The sequence below is a fragment of the Lithobates pipiens genome, unplaced genomic scaffold (genome assembly GCF_037356315.1).
Source record: "Lithobates pipiens isolate NorthernLeopardFrog02 unplaced genomic scaffold, aLitPip1_a1.2 Scaffold_16, whole genome shotgun sequence".
In the NCBI taxonomy this organism is placed as follows: Eukaryota; Metazoa; Chordata; class Amphibia; order Anura; family Ranidae; genus Lithobates; species Lithobates pipiens.
This window is the reverse complement of record NW_027507748.1, coordinates 8,889,421-8,905,319: the sequence shown is the minus strand read 5'-3', so window position 1 is coordinate 8,905,319 and position 15,899 is coordinate 8,889,421. Positions and strand designations below refer to the sequence as shown.

Here is a 15,899-nt window from a genome sequence, read left to right as displayed (position 1 = left end):
ACTCAGCATTGACGCTCCGCCCATCGAGCCTCTGGCCGAGTGACGTCACGACGTTGGGACGGGGCTGACACCGGTGTTCTAGGCAGGACAGAAGCTTGCCAATGCCGAGCCCCGGACCACTCAGCAGCGGGCCCCCGGCTGAGGGCCCCATTCGGCAGTGGTCCCCACTAGGCTGAGGGCCCCATAGTGACTGCGGGCCCCATAGCGACCGCGTGGGTCGCTATGGCGGTAGTTCCGCCACTGGGTAGAACCAAGGAATGGTGCTTGGAGGTGGCTATGGGGGGAGCCAAGGAAAGGTGCTCAGAGGTTGTTAGGGGTGGAACAAAGGAACAGTGCTCAGAGGTGGGTATAGGTGGAACCAAGGAAAGGTGCTCAGGGGAGGTTATGGGTAGAACCAAGGAACGGTGCTCAGAGGTGGCTATGGGTGGAGCCAAGGAGTGGTGCTCAGAGGTGGCTATGGGTGGAGCCAAGGACTGGTGCTTAGAGGTTGTTAGGGGTGGAACCAAGGAACGATGCTCAGTGGTGGTTATGGGTGGAACCAAGGAACGGTGCTCAGTGGTGGTTATGGGTGGAGCCAAGGAACGGTGCTCAGAGGTTGTTAGGGGTGGAACCAAGGAACGGTGCTCAGTGGTGGTTATGGGTGGAACCAAGGAATGGTGCTCAGAGGTGGTTATGGGTGGAACCAAGGAACGGTGCTCAGTGGTGGCTATGGGTGGAACCAAGGAATGGGGCTTGGAGGTGGGTATGGGTTAAACCAAGGAAGGGTGCTCAGAGGTTGTTAGGGGTGGAATAAAGGAACAGTGCTCGGAGGTGGGTATAGGTGGAACCAAAGAAAGGTGCTTAGGGGAGGTTATGGGTAGAACCAAGGAACGGTGCTCAGAGGTGGCTATGGGTGGAGCCAAGGAGTGGTGCTCAGAGGTGGCTATGGGTGGAGCCAAGGACTGGTGCTTAGAGGTTGTTAGGGGTGGAACCAAGGAACAGTGCTCAGTGGTGGTTATGGGTGGAACCAAGGAACAATGCTCAGTGGTGGTTATGGGTGGAACCAAGGAACGGTGCTCAGAGGTGGTTATGGGTGGAACCAAGGAGCAGTGCTCAGAGGTGGCTATGGGTGGAGCCAAGCAACGGTGCTCAGTGGTGGTTATGGGTGGACGCAAGGAACGGTGCTCAGAGGTGGCTATAGGTGGAGCCAAGGAATGGTGCTCAGAGGTTGTTAGGGGTGGAGCCAAGGAACGGTGCTCAGTGGTGATTATGGGTGGAACCAAGGAACGGTGTGAGTTCCCGTATCTATTTTTTAAGAAAAAAACTCTGGTTTCATTTCTGTGTCCAGTTGACGGCACATACTCATTATTCCTGGGTATAATCATCTTTTTGTAGAACTGTTTGAATTTAATAACCAGAATTTACATTTAAAAAAATCCAGCATTACCTTTGCGATCCCCATTTCCTGTGTCACATTGGACCTTCTCTCAGGGTTCATCTATTTGTAAAGTGGACAACTAATGGACAGAAATAATGAAAATGAGGACAATAATGTGGGAGCCGCAAAAATAACTGAATACAAGATCTCATCAGAAGCTTTAAGCATAAATATGTTGCGTTTTCTTTTAAATGTGAAAAAAAATAAACAAACAATCATTAAGAAATGTGCAACACAAGCAAAAAAAAAACATTAAGCAATATAGTGAAAGAAAATCACACAATGCAAAAGAACCGAGTCTGATAATAATAATAATAATAATAATAATAATAATAATAATAATGCTGACCACTTTGCGATGATCACCACAGTCAAAAAAGCCTCTTACCACAACCTTAAAACCTCTGGTGCCAGGTCAAAAGGGGCACCTTATGGAGGCGCCACCACCTGTCTGGCCTTTCTATTGCAATGGGAAGTGTCAGCCGTCAAGCACCGACCCCTGATGAAGTCCCCTTTGTAATGAAACGCGTTGGCTGGAGCTTGGCAGGCTGACATCATCACGCATGCTGGAGTGTGGCTTTTTTTTTATTTTTTATTATTTTCTGTGAACATTTCTCACTTTGGGAAATACTCATTGGTGTTTTTAATAAATTGTATTCGACTGGATTATCCTATGTGCCTTGTCCTCTCCTTCTACAATATAAATCTGATATTGATGAAGAGATGATTTTTCTTACCTCGCAGTGGTCTGGTTGGCAGATTTCCAGGTTGGTCTATGTGCACTTACGACCTTGCACCTTATGTTTTTTTTTGTTTGTTTGTTTGTTTGTTTGTTTTTTTTTTTTTTGCTTGCACTGGTTATTTTTTCACATTTAAAGGGGAAGCGCACCATATTTGTGGTTAATGTCTCATTTATTACCATACGATTATCTAACCCAGTATGTAATTTCCAGTAACCCCGGCGATGACCCTGAGAGAAGACACCGAGAATCGTCTTCTGATCTGCCAGGCGGAGAGGTTTTACCCCCCAGATCTAAACATTTCCTGGAGCGTCCAGCCAAAGGCTAACCAAACCTTGGAGGACCTGATGGAGAACGAGGATGGAACCTTCACCAAGACATCCAGACTGACCATCACAGAGGAGATGCAAGGAGGGGGCGTCAGCTGTCACCTATATCATACCATGATCAATACGACCCTCCACCAGCATGGTGAGTAGAGTTTGTGACAGAGATGGGATAAGGGATTCAAGTGGAACCCCCCCCCCCCCCCCCGGGAAAACCAATTTTCATATGATGCAGTCCGTCACTAGAATGAACACAGCACCCCTCCCCCCCGACCTTCCACCCCAATAGGTGTACTGGGGTTCAGCTTTAAATGGACAAATTACAGCCAACTCTAACTAGCACTATTTAGAAAAAAAAGGCTTAATCTATTTGATCCAACTGCAACTGTTGCTTTTACGGGACAGCCTGGCCTCTTACAGGAAGAGGGGAAAAAAATATCAACCCTACTGGTAGGATCAAATCGCATTAAAAACTTGTTGGAGGGACTCCAAAGAATGGAAACTGCCACTTTAATGCTACTAGACACGTGCGATTCGTTACATTACGAATCAAAATTCATTCAATTGTCATTATTCGGAGATTCGGATGTATCGCGGATGTATAATAACGAATTTTAACGAATCCAAAATAAATTATAACGAAACAAATTATTTGAATTTGAAAATTAATTTACATTTTTTTTTTCCAATTCTATTTTTATTTTTAAATTATTATAAAGTATTACACATAATTAAACAATTTCAGACATATATATTACTTACATACATAATAATCACATTTATTATTTTATTCCCTTTATTCTTTCTGTTCTAATCTATTCTATTCTTTTGTATTCTATTACATTCTATTATTTTATATTGTATTTTAAATTCTATTCCATTCTATTTTATTCTATTCTTTTCTATCCTATTTTATTAATTTATAGTCTATTCCTTTATTTTCTATACTATTCTGTTTTTTGTTTATTCTATTGTATTCTGTTTTATTCTGATTTGTGCTATTCTGTTTCCACGTTAATGCTACTAGACACGTGCGATTCGTTACATTACGAATCAAAATTCATTCAATTGTCATTATTCGGAGATTCGGATGTATCGCGGATCTATAATAACGAATTTTAACGAATCCAAAATAAATGATAACGAAACGAATTATTTTAATTTTAAAATTAATTTACATTTTTTTTTCAATTCTATTTTTATTTTTAATTATTATAAAGTATTACACATAATTAAACAATTTCAGACATATATATTACTTATATACATAATAATCACATTTATTATTTTATTCCCTTTATTCTTTCTGTTCTAATCTATTCTATTCTTTTGTATTCTATTACATTCTATTATTTTATATTGTATTTTAAATTCTATTCCATTCTATTTTATTCTATTCTTTTCTATCCTATTTTATTAATTTATAGTCTATTCCTTTATTTTCTATACTATTCTGTTTTTTGTTTATTCTATTGTATTCTGTTTTATTCTGATTTGTGCTATTCTGTTTCCACGTTAATGCTACTAGACACGTGCGATTCGTTACATTACGAATCAAAATTCATTCAATTGTCATTATTTGGAGATTCGGATGTATCGCGGATCTATAATAACGAATTTTAACGAATCCAAAATAAATGATAACGAAACGAATTATTTTAATTTTAAAATTAATTTACATTTTTTTTCAATTCTATTTTTATTTTTAATTATTATAAAGTATTACACATAATTAAACAATTTCAGACATATATATTACTTACATACATAATAATCACATTTATTATTTTATTCCCTTTATTCTTTCTGTTCTAATCTATTCTATTCTTTTGTATTCTATTACATTCTATTATTTTATATTGTATTTTAAATTCTATTCCATTCTATTTTATTCTATTCTTTTCTATCCTATTTTATTGATTTATAGTTGATTCCTTTATTTTCTATACTATTCTGTTTTTTGTTTATTCTATTGTATTCTGTTTTATTCTGATTTGTGCTATTCTGTTTTGCTCTATTTTATTTTGTTTATAAGAGGGAATTAATTTACATTTTAAAATTTAATTTGAAATGGAAACATATTGCAATAAATACAGTAAAACATGAAAGTGAAATAGGATGATTATTCCTAGCTGGTTTAAATAATAGAATAGAACAGGACAGAATAGAATAGAATATAAAAAAATAAAATGGAAATAATAGAATAGAAAATAATAGAATAGAGTAGAATAAAATAGAATAAATTAAAATACAAAAAAAAAAAAAAGCATTTTGAAAAACAGGAATATAAATCGAAAAGCCTGGTTCCCATACATACATAATAATCACATTTATTATTTTATTCCCTCTATTCTTTCTGTTCTAATCTATTCTATTCTTTTGTATTCTATTACATTCTATTATTTTATATTGTATTTTAAATTCTATTCCATTCTATTTTATTCTATTCTTTTCTATCCTATTTTATTAATTTATAGTCTATTCCTTTATTTTCTATACTATTCTGTTTTTTGTTTATTCTATTGTATTCTGTTTTATTCTGATTTGTGCTATTCTGTTTTGCTCTATTTTATTTTGTTTATAAGAGGGAATTAATTTACATTTTAAAATTAATTTGAAATGGAAACATATTGCAATAAATACAGTAAAACATAAAAGTGAAATAGGATGATGATTCCTAGCTGGTTTAAATAATAGAATAGAATAGAATAGAAAATAATAGAATGGAAATAATCGAATAGAAAATAATAAAATAGAGTAGAATAAAATAGAATAAATTAAAATACAAAAAAAAAGCATTTTGAAAAACAGGAATATAAATGGAAAGCCTGGTTCCCTTATCAGGCTTATCGCAAACAGGGGTGAGCTAAAGGTACTATTACGGTACGTGTAGAAATGTTAATAGCCAATTATTTAAACCGGAGTAAAATACAAACAAAGTTTATTCAAAAGATAAAATCATTTAACAATATAAAAAACTGGTACAGGTGGTTACGTATTTCTACTAGTTTCGCTCTAAATGAGCTTCTTCAGGAAATACATACGTCTGTAAAAAAAAAAAAAAAACGTGAGCATAATGAATAATTAAACAAAAAAGGACAAAGGTCATATGGGATACCTATAAGAAATGTAAAAGGGTAAATAATGCAGAATGTGGCTCTTACCCCCATCGGTGTACCCCCGCAGCACCCGAAGGGCCCCCGGGAATGTCTCCCCCGGTGACTGGGGGGGGGGGGTATGATAAATAAACAGGCCGATATCTAAGTAAGAAAAATAATGAAATGTATTGAATTAAATTTAAAAAAGGGCTAATTTTGTCTAAACTAATGGACCGGTTGGTGGGGGTCAAACTGCCTATATATTCAGTGTATAAGTCAGTGAATAGTAATGTGTTTTGCCCGTGAACAATATATGGATAAGCTTTATGCTGAATACACAAGTGAACATGTGAAAACATGGAAAGGAAGCGAAGGGGGGGGGGGGGGGGGGAAGAAAGGGGAGGGAAAGAGGGAGAGAAAGGAAGGAAAAAAGGGGGGAAAGAGGAAGGAGAGAGAGGAGAAGGAAACGGGAAAGGAGGGCAAAGAGGAAAAAGGAAGGGGAGGAAAAGGGGGAGGGGGGATAGAGAAAGGGGGGGAGCAGGGAAAGAGGGAGAGAAAGGAAGGAAAAAAGGGGGGAAAGAGGAAGGAGAGAGAGGAGAAGGGAAAGGAATGGAAAGGAGGGCAAAGAGGAAATAGGAAGGGGAGGAAAAGGGGGAGGGGGGATAGAGAAGGGGGGGAGCAGGGAAAGAGGGAGAGAAAGGAAGGAAAAAAGGGGGGAAAGAGGAAGGAGAGAGAGGAGAAGGAAACGGGAAAGGAATGGAAAGGAGGGCAAAGAGGAAATAGGAAGGGGAGGAAAAGGGGGAGGGGGGATAGAGAAGGGGGGGGAGCAGGGAAAGAGGGAGAGAAAGGAAGGAAAAAAGGGGGGAAAGAGGAAGGAGAGAGAGGAGAAGGAAACGGGAAAGGAATGGAAAGGAGGGCAAAGAGGAAAGAGGAAAGAGGAAGGGGAGGAAAAGGGGGAGGGGGGATAGAGAAGGGGGGGAGGGGGGAGCAGGGAAAGAGGGAGAGAAAGGAAGGAAAAAAGGGGGGAAAGAGGAAGGAGACGGGAAAGGAATGGAAAGGAGGGCAAAGAGGAAAGAGGAAGGGGAGGAAAAGGGGGAGGGGGGGAATAGAGAAAGGGGGGAGGGGGGAGCAGGGAAAGAGGGAGAGAAAGGAAGGAAAAAAGGGGGGGAAAGAGGAAGGAGAGAGAGGAGAAGGAAACGGGAAAGGAATGGAAAGGAGGGCAAAGAGGAAAGAGGAAGGGGAGGAAAAGGGGAGGGGGGAATAGAGAAAGGGGGGAGGGGGAGCAGGGAAAGAGGGAGAGAAAGGAAGGAAAAAAGGGGGGAAAAGAGGAAGGAGAGAGAGAAGAAGGAAACGGGAAAGGAATGGAAAGGAGGAATGGAAAGGAGGGCAAAGAGGAAAGAGGAAGGGGAGGAAAAGGGGGAGGGGGGGTAAATAGAGAAAGGGGGAGGGGGGAGCAGGGAAAGAGGGAAAAGGAGAGGGGAGAGGGGAAAAAAAAGGGGGGGGGGGGTGAGGGGAAAAAAAGGGGGGAGGGAGGTGAGGGAAAAGAAAAAGGGAGTGACAACAGAGAATTGGGAGAAAAGGGGGGGGGGAGAGCGGAAAAAGGAGGAAGGAGGGGAAGGGAAGGGAAGGGAAGGGAGTGAGGGAACAGGAGGGAAAGTTGGGGGCCAGGGGCAAAGATGGAGGGAAGGTGGTGAGGTAGAGGAGGGAATGAAAAGGTAAAAAAGAATGAAATAAGCACGAGGTGACAGGAAAATCGAAAGAAGTAGAAATAATGTCCTTCCCCTAATGATGATGACCACACAGTGACCACACAGTGACCACACAGTGACCACACGGTGACCACACAGCAAACAAAAATGACAATATAGTTATAACACTATATAAGAAGCAGACAACCAATATCCAACAAAAAGCATGCCGTGAATGACCGTGATTAGGGTGGTAAATTCAATAGTGTGATGGTAAAAGATGGTTTACCATCACACTATTGAATTAACCACCCTAATTTTGTTTGTATTTTACTCCGGTTTAAATAATTGGTTATTAACATTTCTACACGTACCGTAATAGTACCTTTAGCTCACCCCTGTTTGCGATAAGCCTGATATGGGAACCAGGCTTTTCCATTTATATTCCTTATAATTATGGATGATGGTACATGTTAACGACCCATGAGCTAATCTGAGTGACGAGGCCTTTGAATTGTTATTTTTTTTTATGCATTTTGAAAAACAGTTATATTCATACTATTTTATTATATTCTTTCTGTTCTAATCTATTCTATTCTTTTGTATTCTATTACATTCTATTATTTTATATTGTATTTTCAATTCTATTCCATTCTATTTTATTCTATTCTTTTCTATCCTATTTTATTAATTTATAGTCTATTCCTTTATTTTCTATACTATTCTGTTTTTGTTTATTCTATTGTATTCTGTTTTATTCTGATTTGTGCTATTCTGTTTTGCTCTATTTTATTTTATTTAGTGCTAGGTTATTCTGTTTTAGTCTATTTTATTATATATTTTTTTTCTATTTTATTTTGTTCTATTCTGTCCTATGAAGCAAGAATCATCATCTTATTTCACTTTTATTAGACATGAGCATGATGAAAAAAAAAATATTTTGTTTAGTTTACAAAATACCTAGATTAACAAATCTAAACTAAACAAAACAAATTTTTTTCGTCATGCTCATGTGTAATAAAAATGAATCAATTTGTTAATCTAGTTATTATATATTCATTTTTATTAGACATGAGCATAACGAAAAAAAAAAGTGAATACAAAATAACTGGATTAAAAAATCTATTTATTTTTATTAGACATGAGAATGACGAAAAAAAATGTTTTCTTTAGATTTTTTAATTCAGTTATTTTGTATTCCCTTTTTTTTCGTCATGCTCATGTCTAATAAAAATGAATATAAAATAACTAGATTAACAAATCTATTTATTTTTATTAGACATGGGAATGACGAAAAAAAAATTTTGTTTCGTTTAGATTTGTTAATCTAGTTATTTTGTATTCATTTTTTTTTTTTCGTCATGCTCCTGTCTAATGAAAGTGAATACAAAATAACTGGATTAACAAAATAAATGAAACAAAACATTTTTTTCGTCATGCTCATGTGTAATAAAAATGAATCGATTTGTTAATCTAGTTATTATATATTCATTTTTATTAGACATGAGCATGACGAAAAAAAAGTGAATACAAAATAACTAGATTAACAAATCTATTCATTTTTATTAGACATGAGAATGATGAAAAAAAATGTTTTGTTTCGTTTAGATTTTTTAATCCATTTTTTTTTCCGTCATGCTCATGTCTAATAAAAATGAATATATAATAACTAGATTAACAAATCTATTCATTTTTATTAGACATGAGAATGATGAAAAAAAATGTTTTGTTTCTTTAGATTTTTTAATAAAAAATTTTTTCCATCATGCTCATGTCTAATAAAAATGAATACAAAATAACTAGATTATATGAATGAATCGATTTGTAAATCTAGTTATTATATATTCATTTTTATTAGACATGAGCATGACGAAAAAAAAAAGTGAATACAAAATAACTGGATTAAAAAATCTAAACAAAACATTTTTTTCGTCATTCTCATGTCTAATAAAAATGAATACAAAATAACTAGATTAACAGATCTATTTATTTTTATTAGACATGAGAATGACGAAAAAAAATGTTATTATATATTCATTTTTATTAGACATGAGCATTTTTTTTTCCATCGTGCTCATGTCTAATAAAAATGAATAGATTTGTTAATCTAGTTATTTTTGTATTCATTTTTATTAGACATGAGAATGACGAAAAAAAAAAAAAAATGTTTTGTTTTCGTTTAGATTTGTTAATCTAGTTATTTTGTATTAATTATTTTTTTTGTCATGCTCATGTCTAATGAAAGTGAATACAAAATAACTGGATTAACAAAAATAAACGAAACAAAACATTTTTTTTCGCGTCATTCTCATGTCTAATAAAAATGAATACAAAATAACTAGATTAACAAATCTAAACGAAACAAAACATTTATTTTATTTTTTTCGTCATGCTCATGTCTAATACAAATAAATAGATTTGTTAATCCAGTTATTTTGTATTCATTTTTATTAGACATGAGCTTGACGAAAAAAATAATAAACGAAAATAAAAAAATTAACAAAAATAAACGAAACAAAACATTTTTTTTCGTCATTCTCATTCTCAAAAATGAATACAAAATAACTGGATTAACAAATCTATTTATTTTTATTAGACATGAGAATGACGAAAAAAATGTTTTGTTTCGTTTATTTTTGTTAATCCAGTTATTTTGTATTCACTTTCATTAGACATGAGCATGACAAAAAAAATAATTAATACAAAATAACTAGATTAACAAATCTAAACGAAAACAAAACATTTTTTTTTTTTTTCGTCATTCTCATGTCTAATAAAAATGAATACAAAAATAACTAGATTAACAAATCTATTCATTTTTATTAGACATGAGCACGATGGAAAAAAAAATGCTCATGTCTAATAAAAATGAATATATAATAACATTTTTTTTCGTCATTCTCATGTCTAATAAAAATAAATAGATCTGTTAATCTAGTTATTTTGTATTCATTTTTTTTTCCGTCATGCTCATGTCTAATTAAAATGAATACAAAATAACTGGATTAAAAAATCAAAACGAAACAAAACTATTTTTTTTCGTTATGCTCATGTCTAATAAAAGCGGTTTCGTTTTGTTTAGATTTGTTAATCTAGTTATTTTGTATCATTAAATTTGGTTGATTCGTTCAATTCGTATTCGGAATTAGTTTTATGTCTTTTTTTTTCAAATTTTCTTTGAATATTAATTTTTCGTTTCGACCGATTCAAAATTTATCGATTCAAACATTTCAAATCGATGCATTTTGAATCAGTCAAATCAAAAACTTTCAGCTGTATTTAGTTTTTTTTTTTTTCAATTTGAATGTGGCAAAGTGAACAAAGAAAAGAAAAATCTTCATCAAAAATGACTCTTTAAATCACCTTTTGACTTATCCACTTGCCGACCAGCGCACGCCGATGTACGTCAACAGAATGGCACGGGCAGGCAAATGGGCGTACCTGTACGTCCCTTTAAATTTGCCGCCCTGCCATCGGGAGCACGCCGCCGGCGGCACGCTCCCGCGCTGGTCCGGACCCCCATGAGTCCGGTCGCGGGACCCGCGGACTCGATCGCCGTGGGCATCCCCGCGATCGTCTCGCGGAGCGGCCGAATGGAGAAGTGCCGTTGTAAACAACATTTCTCCATTCTGCCTAGCAACTAGTGACGCTGATCTCTGCTCCATGTGATTGGAGCAGAGATCAGTGTTCACTAAATGAAAGCCCAGCCCGCCCACAGTTAGTAACACGCCCCTAGGAACACTTAACCCCTACACTGCCACCCACTGGTTAACCCCTTCACTGCCAATGTCATTTACACAGGAATCACTGCATTTATATAGCACTGATTACTGTATAAATGACAATGGTCCCAAAAATATGTCAAAAATGTCCGATGTGTCTGCCATAATGTCGCAGTCACAATAAAAATCGCTGATCACCGCCATTACTAGTAAAAAAAAAAAAAAAAGTTAATAATTAAAATGCTATAAAACTATCCCTATTTTGTAAACGCTATAACGTTTGCGCAAACCAATCAATAATCGCTTATTGTGATTTTTTTTACCAAAAATATGTAGAAGAATACGTATCGGCCTAAACTGAGGGAAAAAAATGTTTTTTTATATATTTTTGGGGGATATTTATTATAACAAGTAAAAAATAATGTGTTTTTTGGGGGATATTTATTATAACAAGTAAAAAATAATGTGTTTTTTTCAAAATTGTCGCTCTATTTTTGTTTATAGCGCAAAAAAATAAAAACCGCAGAGGTGATCAAATACCACTAAAAGAAAGCTGTAATTGTGGGAAAAAAAGGACGTCAATTTTGTTTGTGAGCCACGTCGCACGACCGCACAATTGTCAGTTAAAGTGACGCAGTGCCGAATCGCAAAAAGGGGTCTGGTCTTTGACCAGCAAATTGGTCCGGTCTGAAAGTGGTTAACAAACACACCATAAATTCTAAATTGTCCACTAATAACACACACAGTCTTTGATTTCAGAAATGTGTTTACAGGTCGAATTCGACTGGAATTCAAATTTCAATTAGAATTTCAGGAATTCGGATGAATTTCGTTTTCCATTTTTCCGAATAATTAAAAATGTGGCCGGATGTTTATGGAACGAAACAAACTTCACATGTCTAACTTTTATACCTTATTGTATTTATGGCAATATGTTTCCATTTTGAATTAGAATTCCTTTTTCCAATTCATTTTGTATCGATTTGAAAATAATAAATATCCGAAACAAATCCGAATATACAAAACAAATTCCCGAAAACAAATCATTCTAATATAATGAATACGATGAAACAAATTATTAACTTAACAAAGGAATATGATACAAAATTTTATCTTCATGCAAGTCTCTAAATGCTACTGACAGCAAAAAAATTCATTCTGATTTCGTCCATAGCTAAAATATTAACAGGACAATTGGAATAAGAGAGATCCATGAAGACAAGCAAGAGGATTCTCTGCTCTGCTCCTGCATGCAGTGTTTGGAAATGTTGGGGCTATCATGGCCTACGTGTAATACTATTATTATTGTACAGGATTTATATAGTGCCAACAGTTTGCGTAGCTCATTAGAATTAGTTGTTGGTTAAACAAATATGCCGCCTACATACGACCGGACTTTCCAGCAGGCTAGGTCAGACGGAATCAGTCCGTCGGACATTCCGATTGGGTGTGGGATAATCCGATCGTTTTTCTTTAAAAAAAAATTCAGATGGACCTAGAAATAGAACATGTTTTAAATCTGTTACGATGGACTCAGTTTCTATCAGGAAAACTTTTCGTCTGTGTGCTGGTCCGATGGACTTATGAGTAAGCACTGATTTCAGTGTGAAACGCGTCAACATTTTTTTTTTTGTTCCATATTCTTTTTTTTTGCTGTGGTTCGTGTGATGTGATTTTTTACTTGAAAAAATAAAGACACAAGTTACTTCAGATTCTATCCGGAGTGCGGTTGTCCAGAGTTTCTTTTCTCCCTCTCTATTTGCTTGTGCAATTAGCCAGCACCTGGGACACTCCCTTTGCCTGGAAATCAAGCCATCTTTCTGGTGGATTGGCCTGGAGCGGTGGCTCTCTCTTTTTCGGACCAAATACGATGCAAGGGCAGCTATTGGCTACTGGCTATTGAACTTCTTTTTCTAGTCCCATCAGACTTAATCCGTTTCATGTGTGGGCAAGTCCGTTCGTTCGGAAGTCCATCAGAACTCTGTTAAAAGTCTTGTCGGGAAGACCGCCGGACCTTTTCTGCCGGAAAGTCCGGTCGTGTGTACGCGGTATTATGGGTACAGATGATCTTCAGTAGCCCGAGTGGCAGTTTTAGTCCGATCGATCTCTTGGATCTTTTGGGTTTGCTGCAGTTGCTCGCTTGGACTAACATTATTATATTGGAAGCCACTTCGGGTAAAATATGTTCAGTATTTCATCTATGAATTTCATGGTTTGTCTGGAGTTCTCTTTTAATTTTGGTGCTTTTGTTGACTTTTCTTCTAAATGATGTTCTCCTTCCAGTCTCACTTACAGGTCCCCGGGTACTCCTGTATCAGAAGTTGTTTCCTTGTCGGGTCCTTTTGGTCATTACATTAATATTAGCCCTGGTGTCCATCATGGTGTATGACCACCTCCAGAAAAGGGTAAGTCTCTCTCTCTCTCTCCATAGGGGGATTTTTCTAAGCCCTTGTACACACGGTCGGAACGTTTTGGCAGATATTCCGGCTGTGTGTGGTCTCCATCGGACTGTTTCCATCGGAATATCCGACGGACCAATTCTTCCAACTTGCCGGTAAAATTTTCAGACAAAATGCTCCTATCGGACATACTCCGATCATGTGTAGCCTACTCCGATGGACAAAGTGCCACGCATGCTCAGATCAAGTTCCTAGACCAAAGCTATTGGCTACTAGCCTGAACGTAGTCCCGTCGTAACGAAATAACGTCATCACGTTACGTACGATCGGATTTTCCGACAACTTAGTCCGACCGTGTGTATGCAACATCACTTCCGGAATTAATCCGTCGGAATTACTCCGACGGATTTGGTTGTCGGAATCTCCGACCGTGTGTACAAGGGCTAAGACCATGCAGAGGCGAGTTAGGCAGAAGAAATTACATTCTTTTTTTCCCGCTCACTTTTCCAGGCTTCCAGAAGATTGTCGTAGTACTACAGATATCTATGGAGGTATCAGTGGCCCTCCTCGATCCATGTACAGGGACTTTCTTAGTGTGAATAACTACATCAACTAACTGTTGGAGGATCTTCGCATTCAGTACCATGGGAATATTATCGAACGTCTTGAGAAGAAAGCCAACGTTCCATCTCCACCATGATTTTCTTCCAAAAAAAAGGATACAAAGTACCTCCTAAACATTCACCCAGGTTTCATATCCAATTTAGCAAAGTTCTTTCCTTAAAGTGGTTGTAAACCCTTACAACACACTTTGACCTACAAGTAAGCCTAGACCTTACCTGGACCTTACCTGTAGGTCCTAGACCTAGACCTTACCTGTAGGTCCAAGAAATATCTCCTAAACCTACATGGTTTAGGAGATATTTGCCGAAAGATAGGCACCGCTGTCTACGGCTGTCAACGACGAAGATGCTGCGCGTGTCGGCTCCCGTGTACATGTGCGGGAGTGACATCATCGCGGCTTCGCCGAATGACAGCGGCGTAGCAGCAAGACCCACCGAGAAGATGGATGCGCCAGACTACAGGGGACAGTGGTGACTTTGCTGGCTCCTGTATCAGGTAAGTGACACCTAATGGACTACTGTGCGATGCGATGCGATGCGATGCATAGTAGTCCATTATGCTTTACCTTTGCAGGGAATGAAAGAGGAAGTAAACTCGTCAGGGTTTACTTCCTCTTTAAAGTGGATGGAAATCCAATTCATGAAATTTGAGGTGGGCACATATATCTGCAGTGTTTTGTTATCTCTCTTCAAAGAGCTAAGGCTTCGGGGTACACGGGACATTTCTCAACCTCTCCTGAACGCTGGAACATCGCAGCTAGAAATCCACGTTTAAAAAGGTGTGTTTAGCAACGTTTACAAGCCACGTTTAGCGGCGTTTTAGCCGAGTTTGCGCTAAAGATAACCTCAGGAGACCCTCCCAAATTATTAGAAAGCACTACATACAAGTATTTATTAACTATTTCAACCATTCTGTGAGAGAACAGTGTGCGTTGCAGCTGAAGAATCAGTGTGCTTGTAGATAGCTGTTATTTCTTTTTTGGTTGGTTTGTTAATATGGATCCAATGAGAGGACCATCGCTACTGGACACATCCATTGATGGCTCAACACATGTTCACAGGATACTTTTCTAATATGTAAGTTCTGCTGCGTAATTACCCAGAGAATTTAATTTTTTTTCATTTTACACGCAATGTCAATTGCCACCTTTTGACGTTCTCTTGGAAAAGGTTAGACCCCTGTCTAGTTCGCATGGACACCAACATGAGGAAAAGCATGCCACCAGAGGAACGTCTGTTGGTGGCTCTCAACTTCAGTAATGCAAGTCGTGTAATGTACAGCATAATTGGCTGATGAGGAGAATATCGAATGGTATATCAAGCTTGCAAGCGGTGATAATTGAGTTTTTGGTGTGTTTTTAGCATTTTCCAGGCTCAAAAGTAATAAATAAAATGTTTCCCTTTAAAAACGCTTCTAGAACAAAATGCGCCTGAATGTGGGTAGCCGTGTTTAGCCACGTTTGGTGTTTGAAATGCCTCTAAACACAGCTTCTCAATTCATTTTTTTTGGGTTCCAAAAAAAAAAAAAAAAAAAGCCTCTAAACTCAACTGCCTAGAAACGATTATAAACAACCCTGTGTATATGTACTGATAACATAGAGGAGAGATCGGGGATCCCGTGTACATGTACTGATAACATAGAGGAGAGATCGGGGATCCCGTGTACATGTACTGATAAGATAACATATAGGAGAGATCGGGGATCCCGTGTACATGTACTGATAAAATAACATAGAGGAGAGATCGGGGATCCCGTGTACATGGACTGATAAGATATCATAGAGGAGAGATCAGGCATCCTGTGTACATGTAATAAGATAACATAGAGAGATCGGGGATCCTGTGTACATGTACTGATAAGATAACAGGTGAGAGATCGGGGATCC

The 15,899-nt window shown here is 37.3% G+C and overlaps 1 protein-coding gene across 1 annotated transcript in view; it reads left to right on the top strand.

The window, feature by feature from the left end:
* Positions 1 to 14,349, top strand: part of LOC143984204 (uncharacterized) — a 34,038-nt gene extending 19,689 nt beyond the window's left edge. Inside the window, exons 2-4 of the mRNA XM_077484495.1 lie at positions 2,371 to 2,628; positions 13,275 to 13,396; positions 13,901 to 14,349. Of these exons, the coding sequence (XP_077340621.1) occupies positions 2,382 to 2,628; positions 13,275 to 13,396; positions 13,901 to 13,921 (390 nt within the window). The 5' untranslated portion in view covers positions 2,371 to 2,381 and the 3' untranslated portion in view covers positions 13,922 to 14,349. The remainder of the gene's footprint in view (positions 1 to 2,370; positions 2,629 to 13,274; positions 13,397 to 13,900) is intronic.
* The last annotated feature ends 1,550 nt before the right edge of the window (positions 14,350 to 15,899 follow it).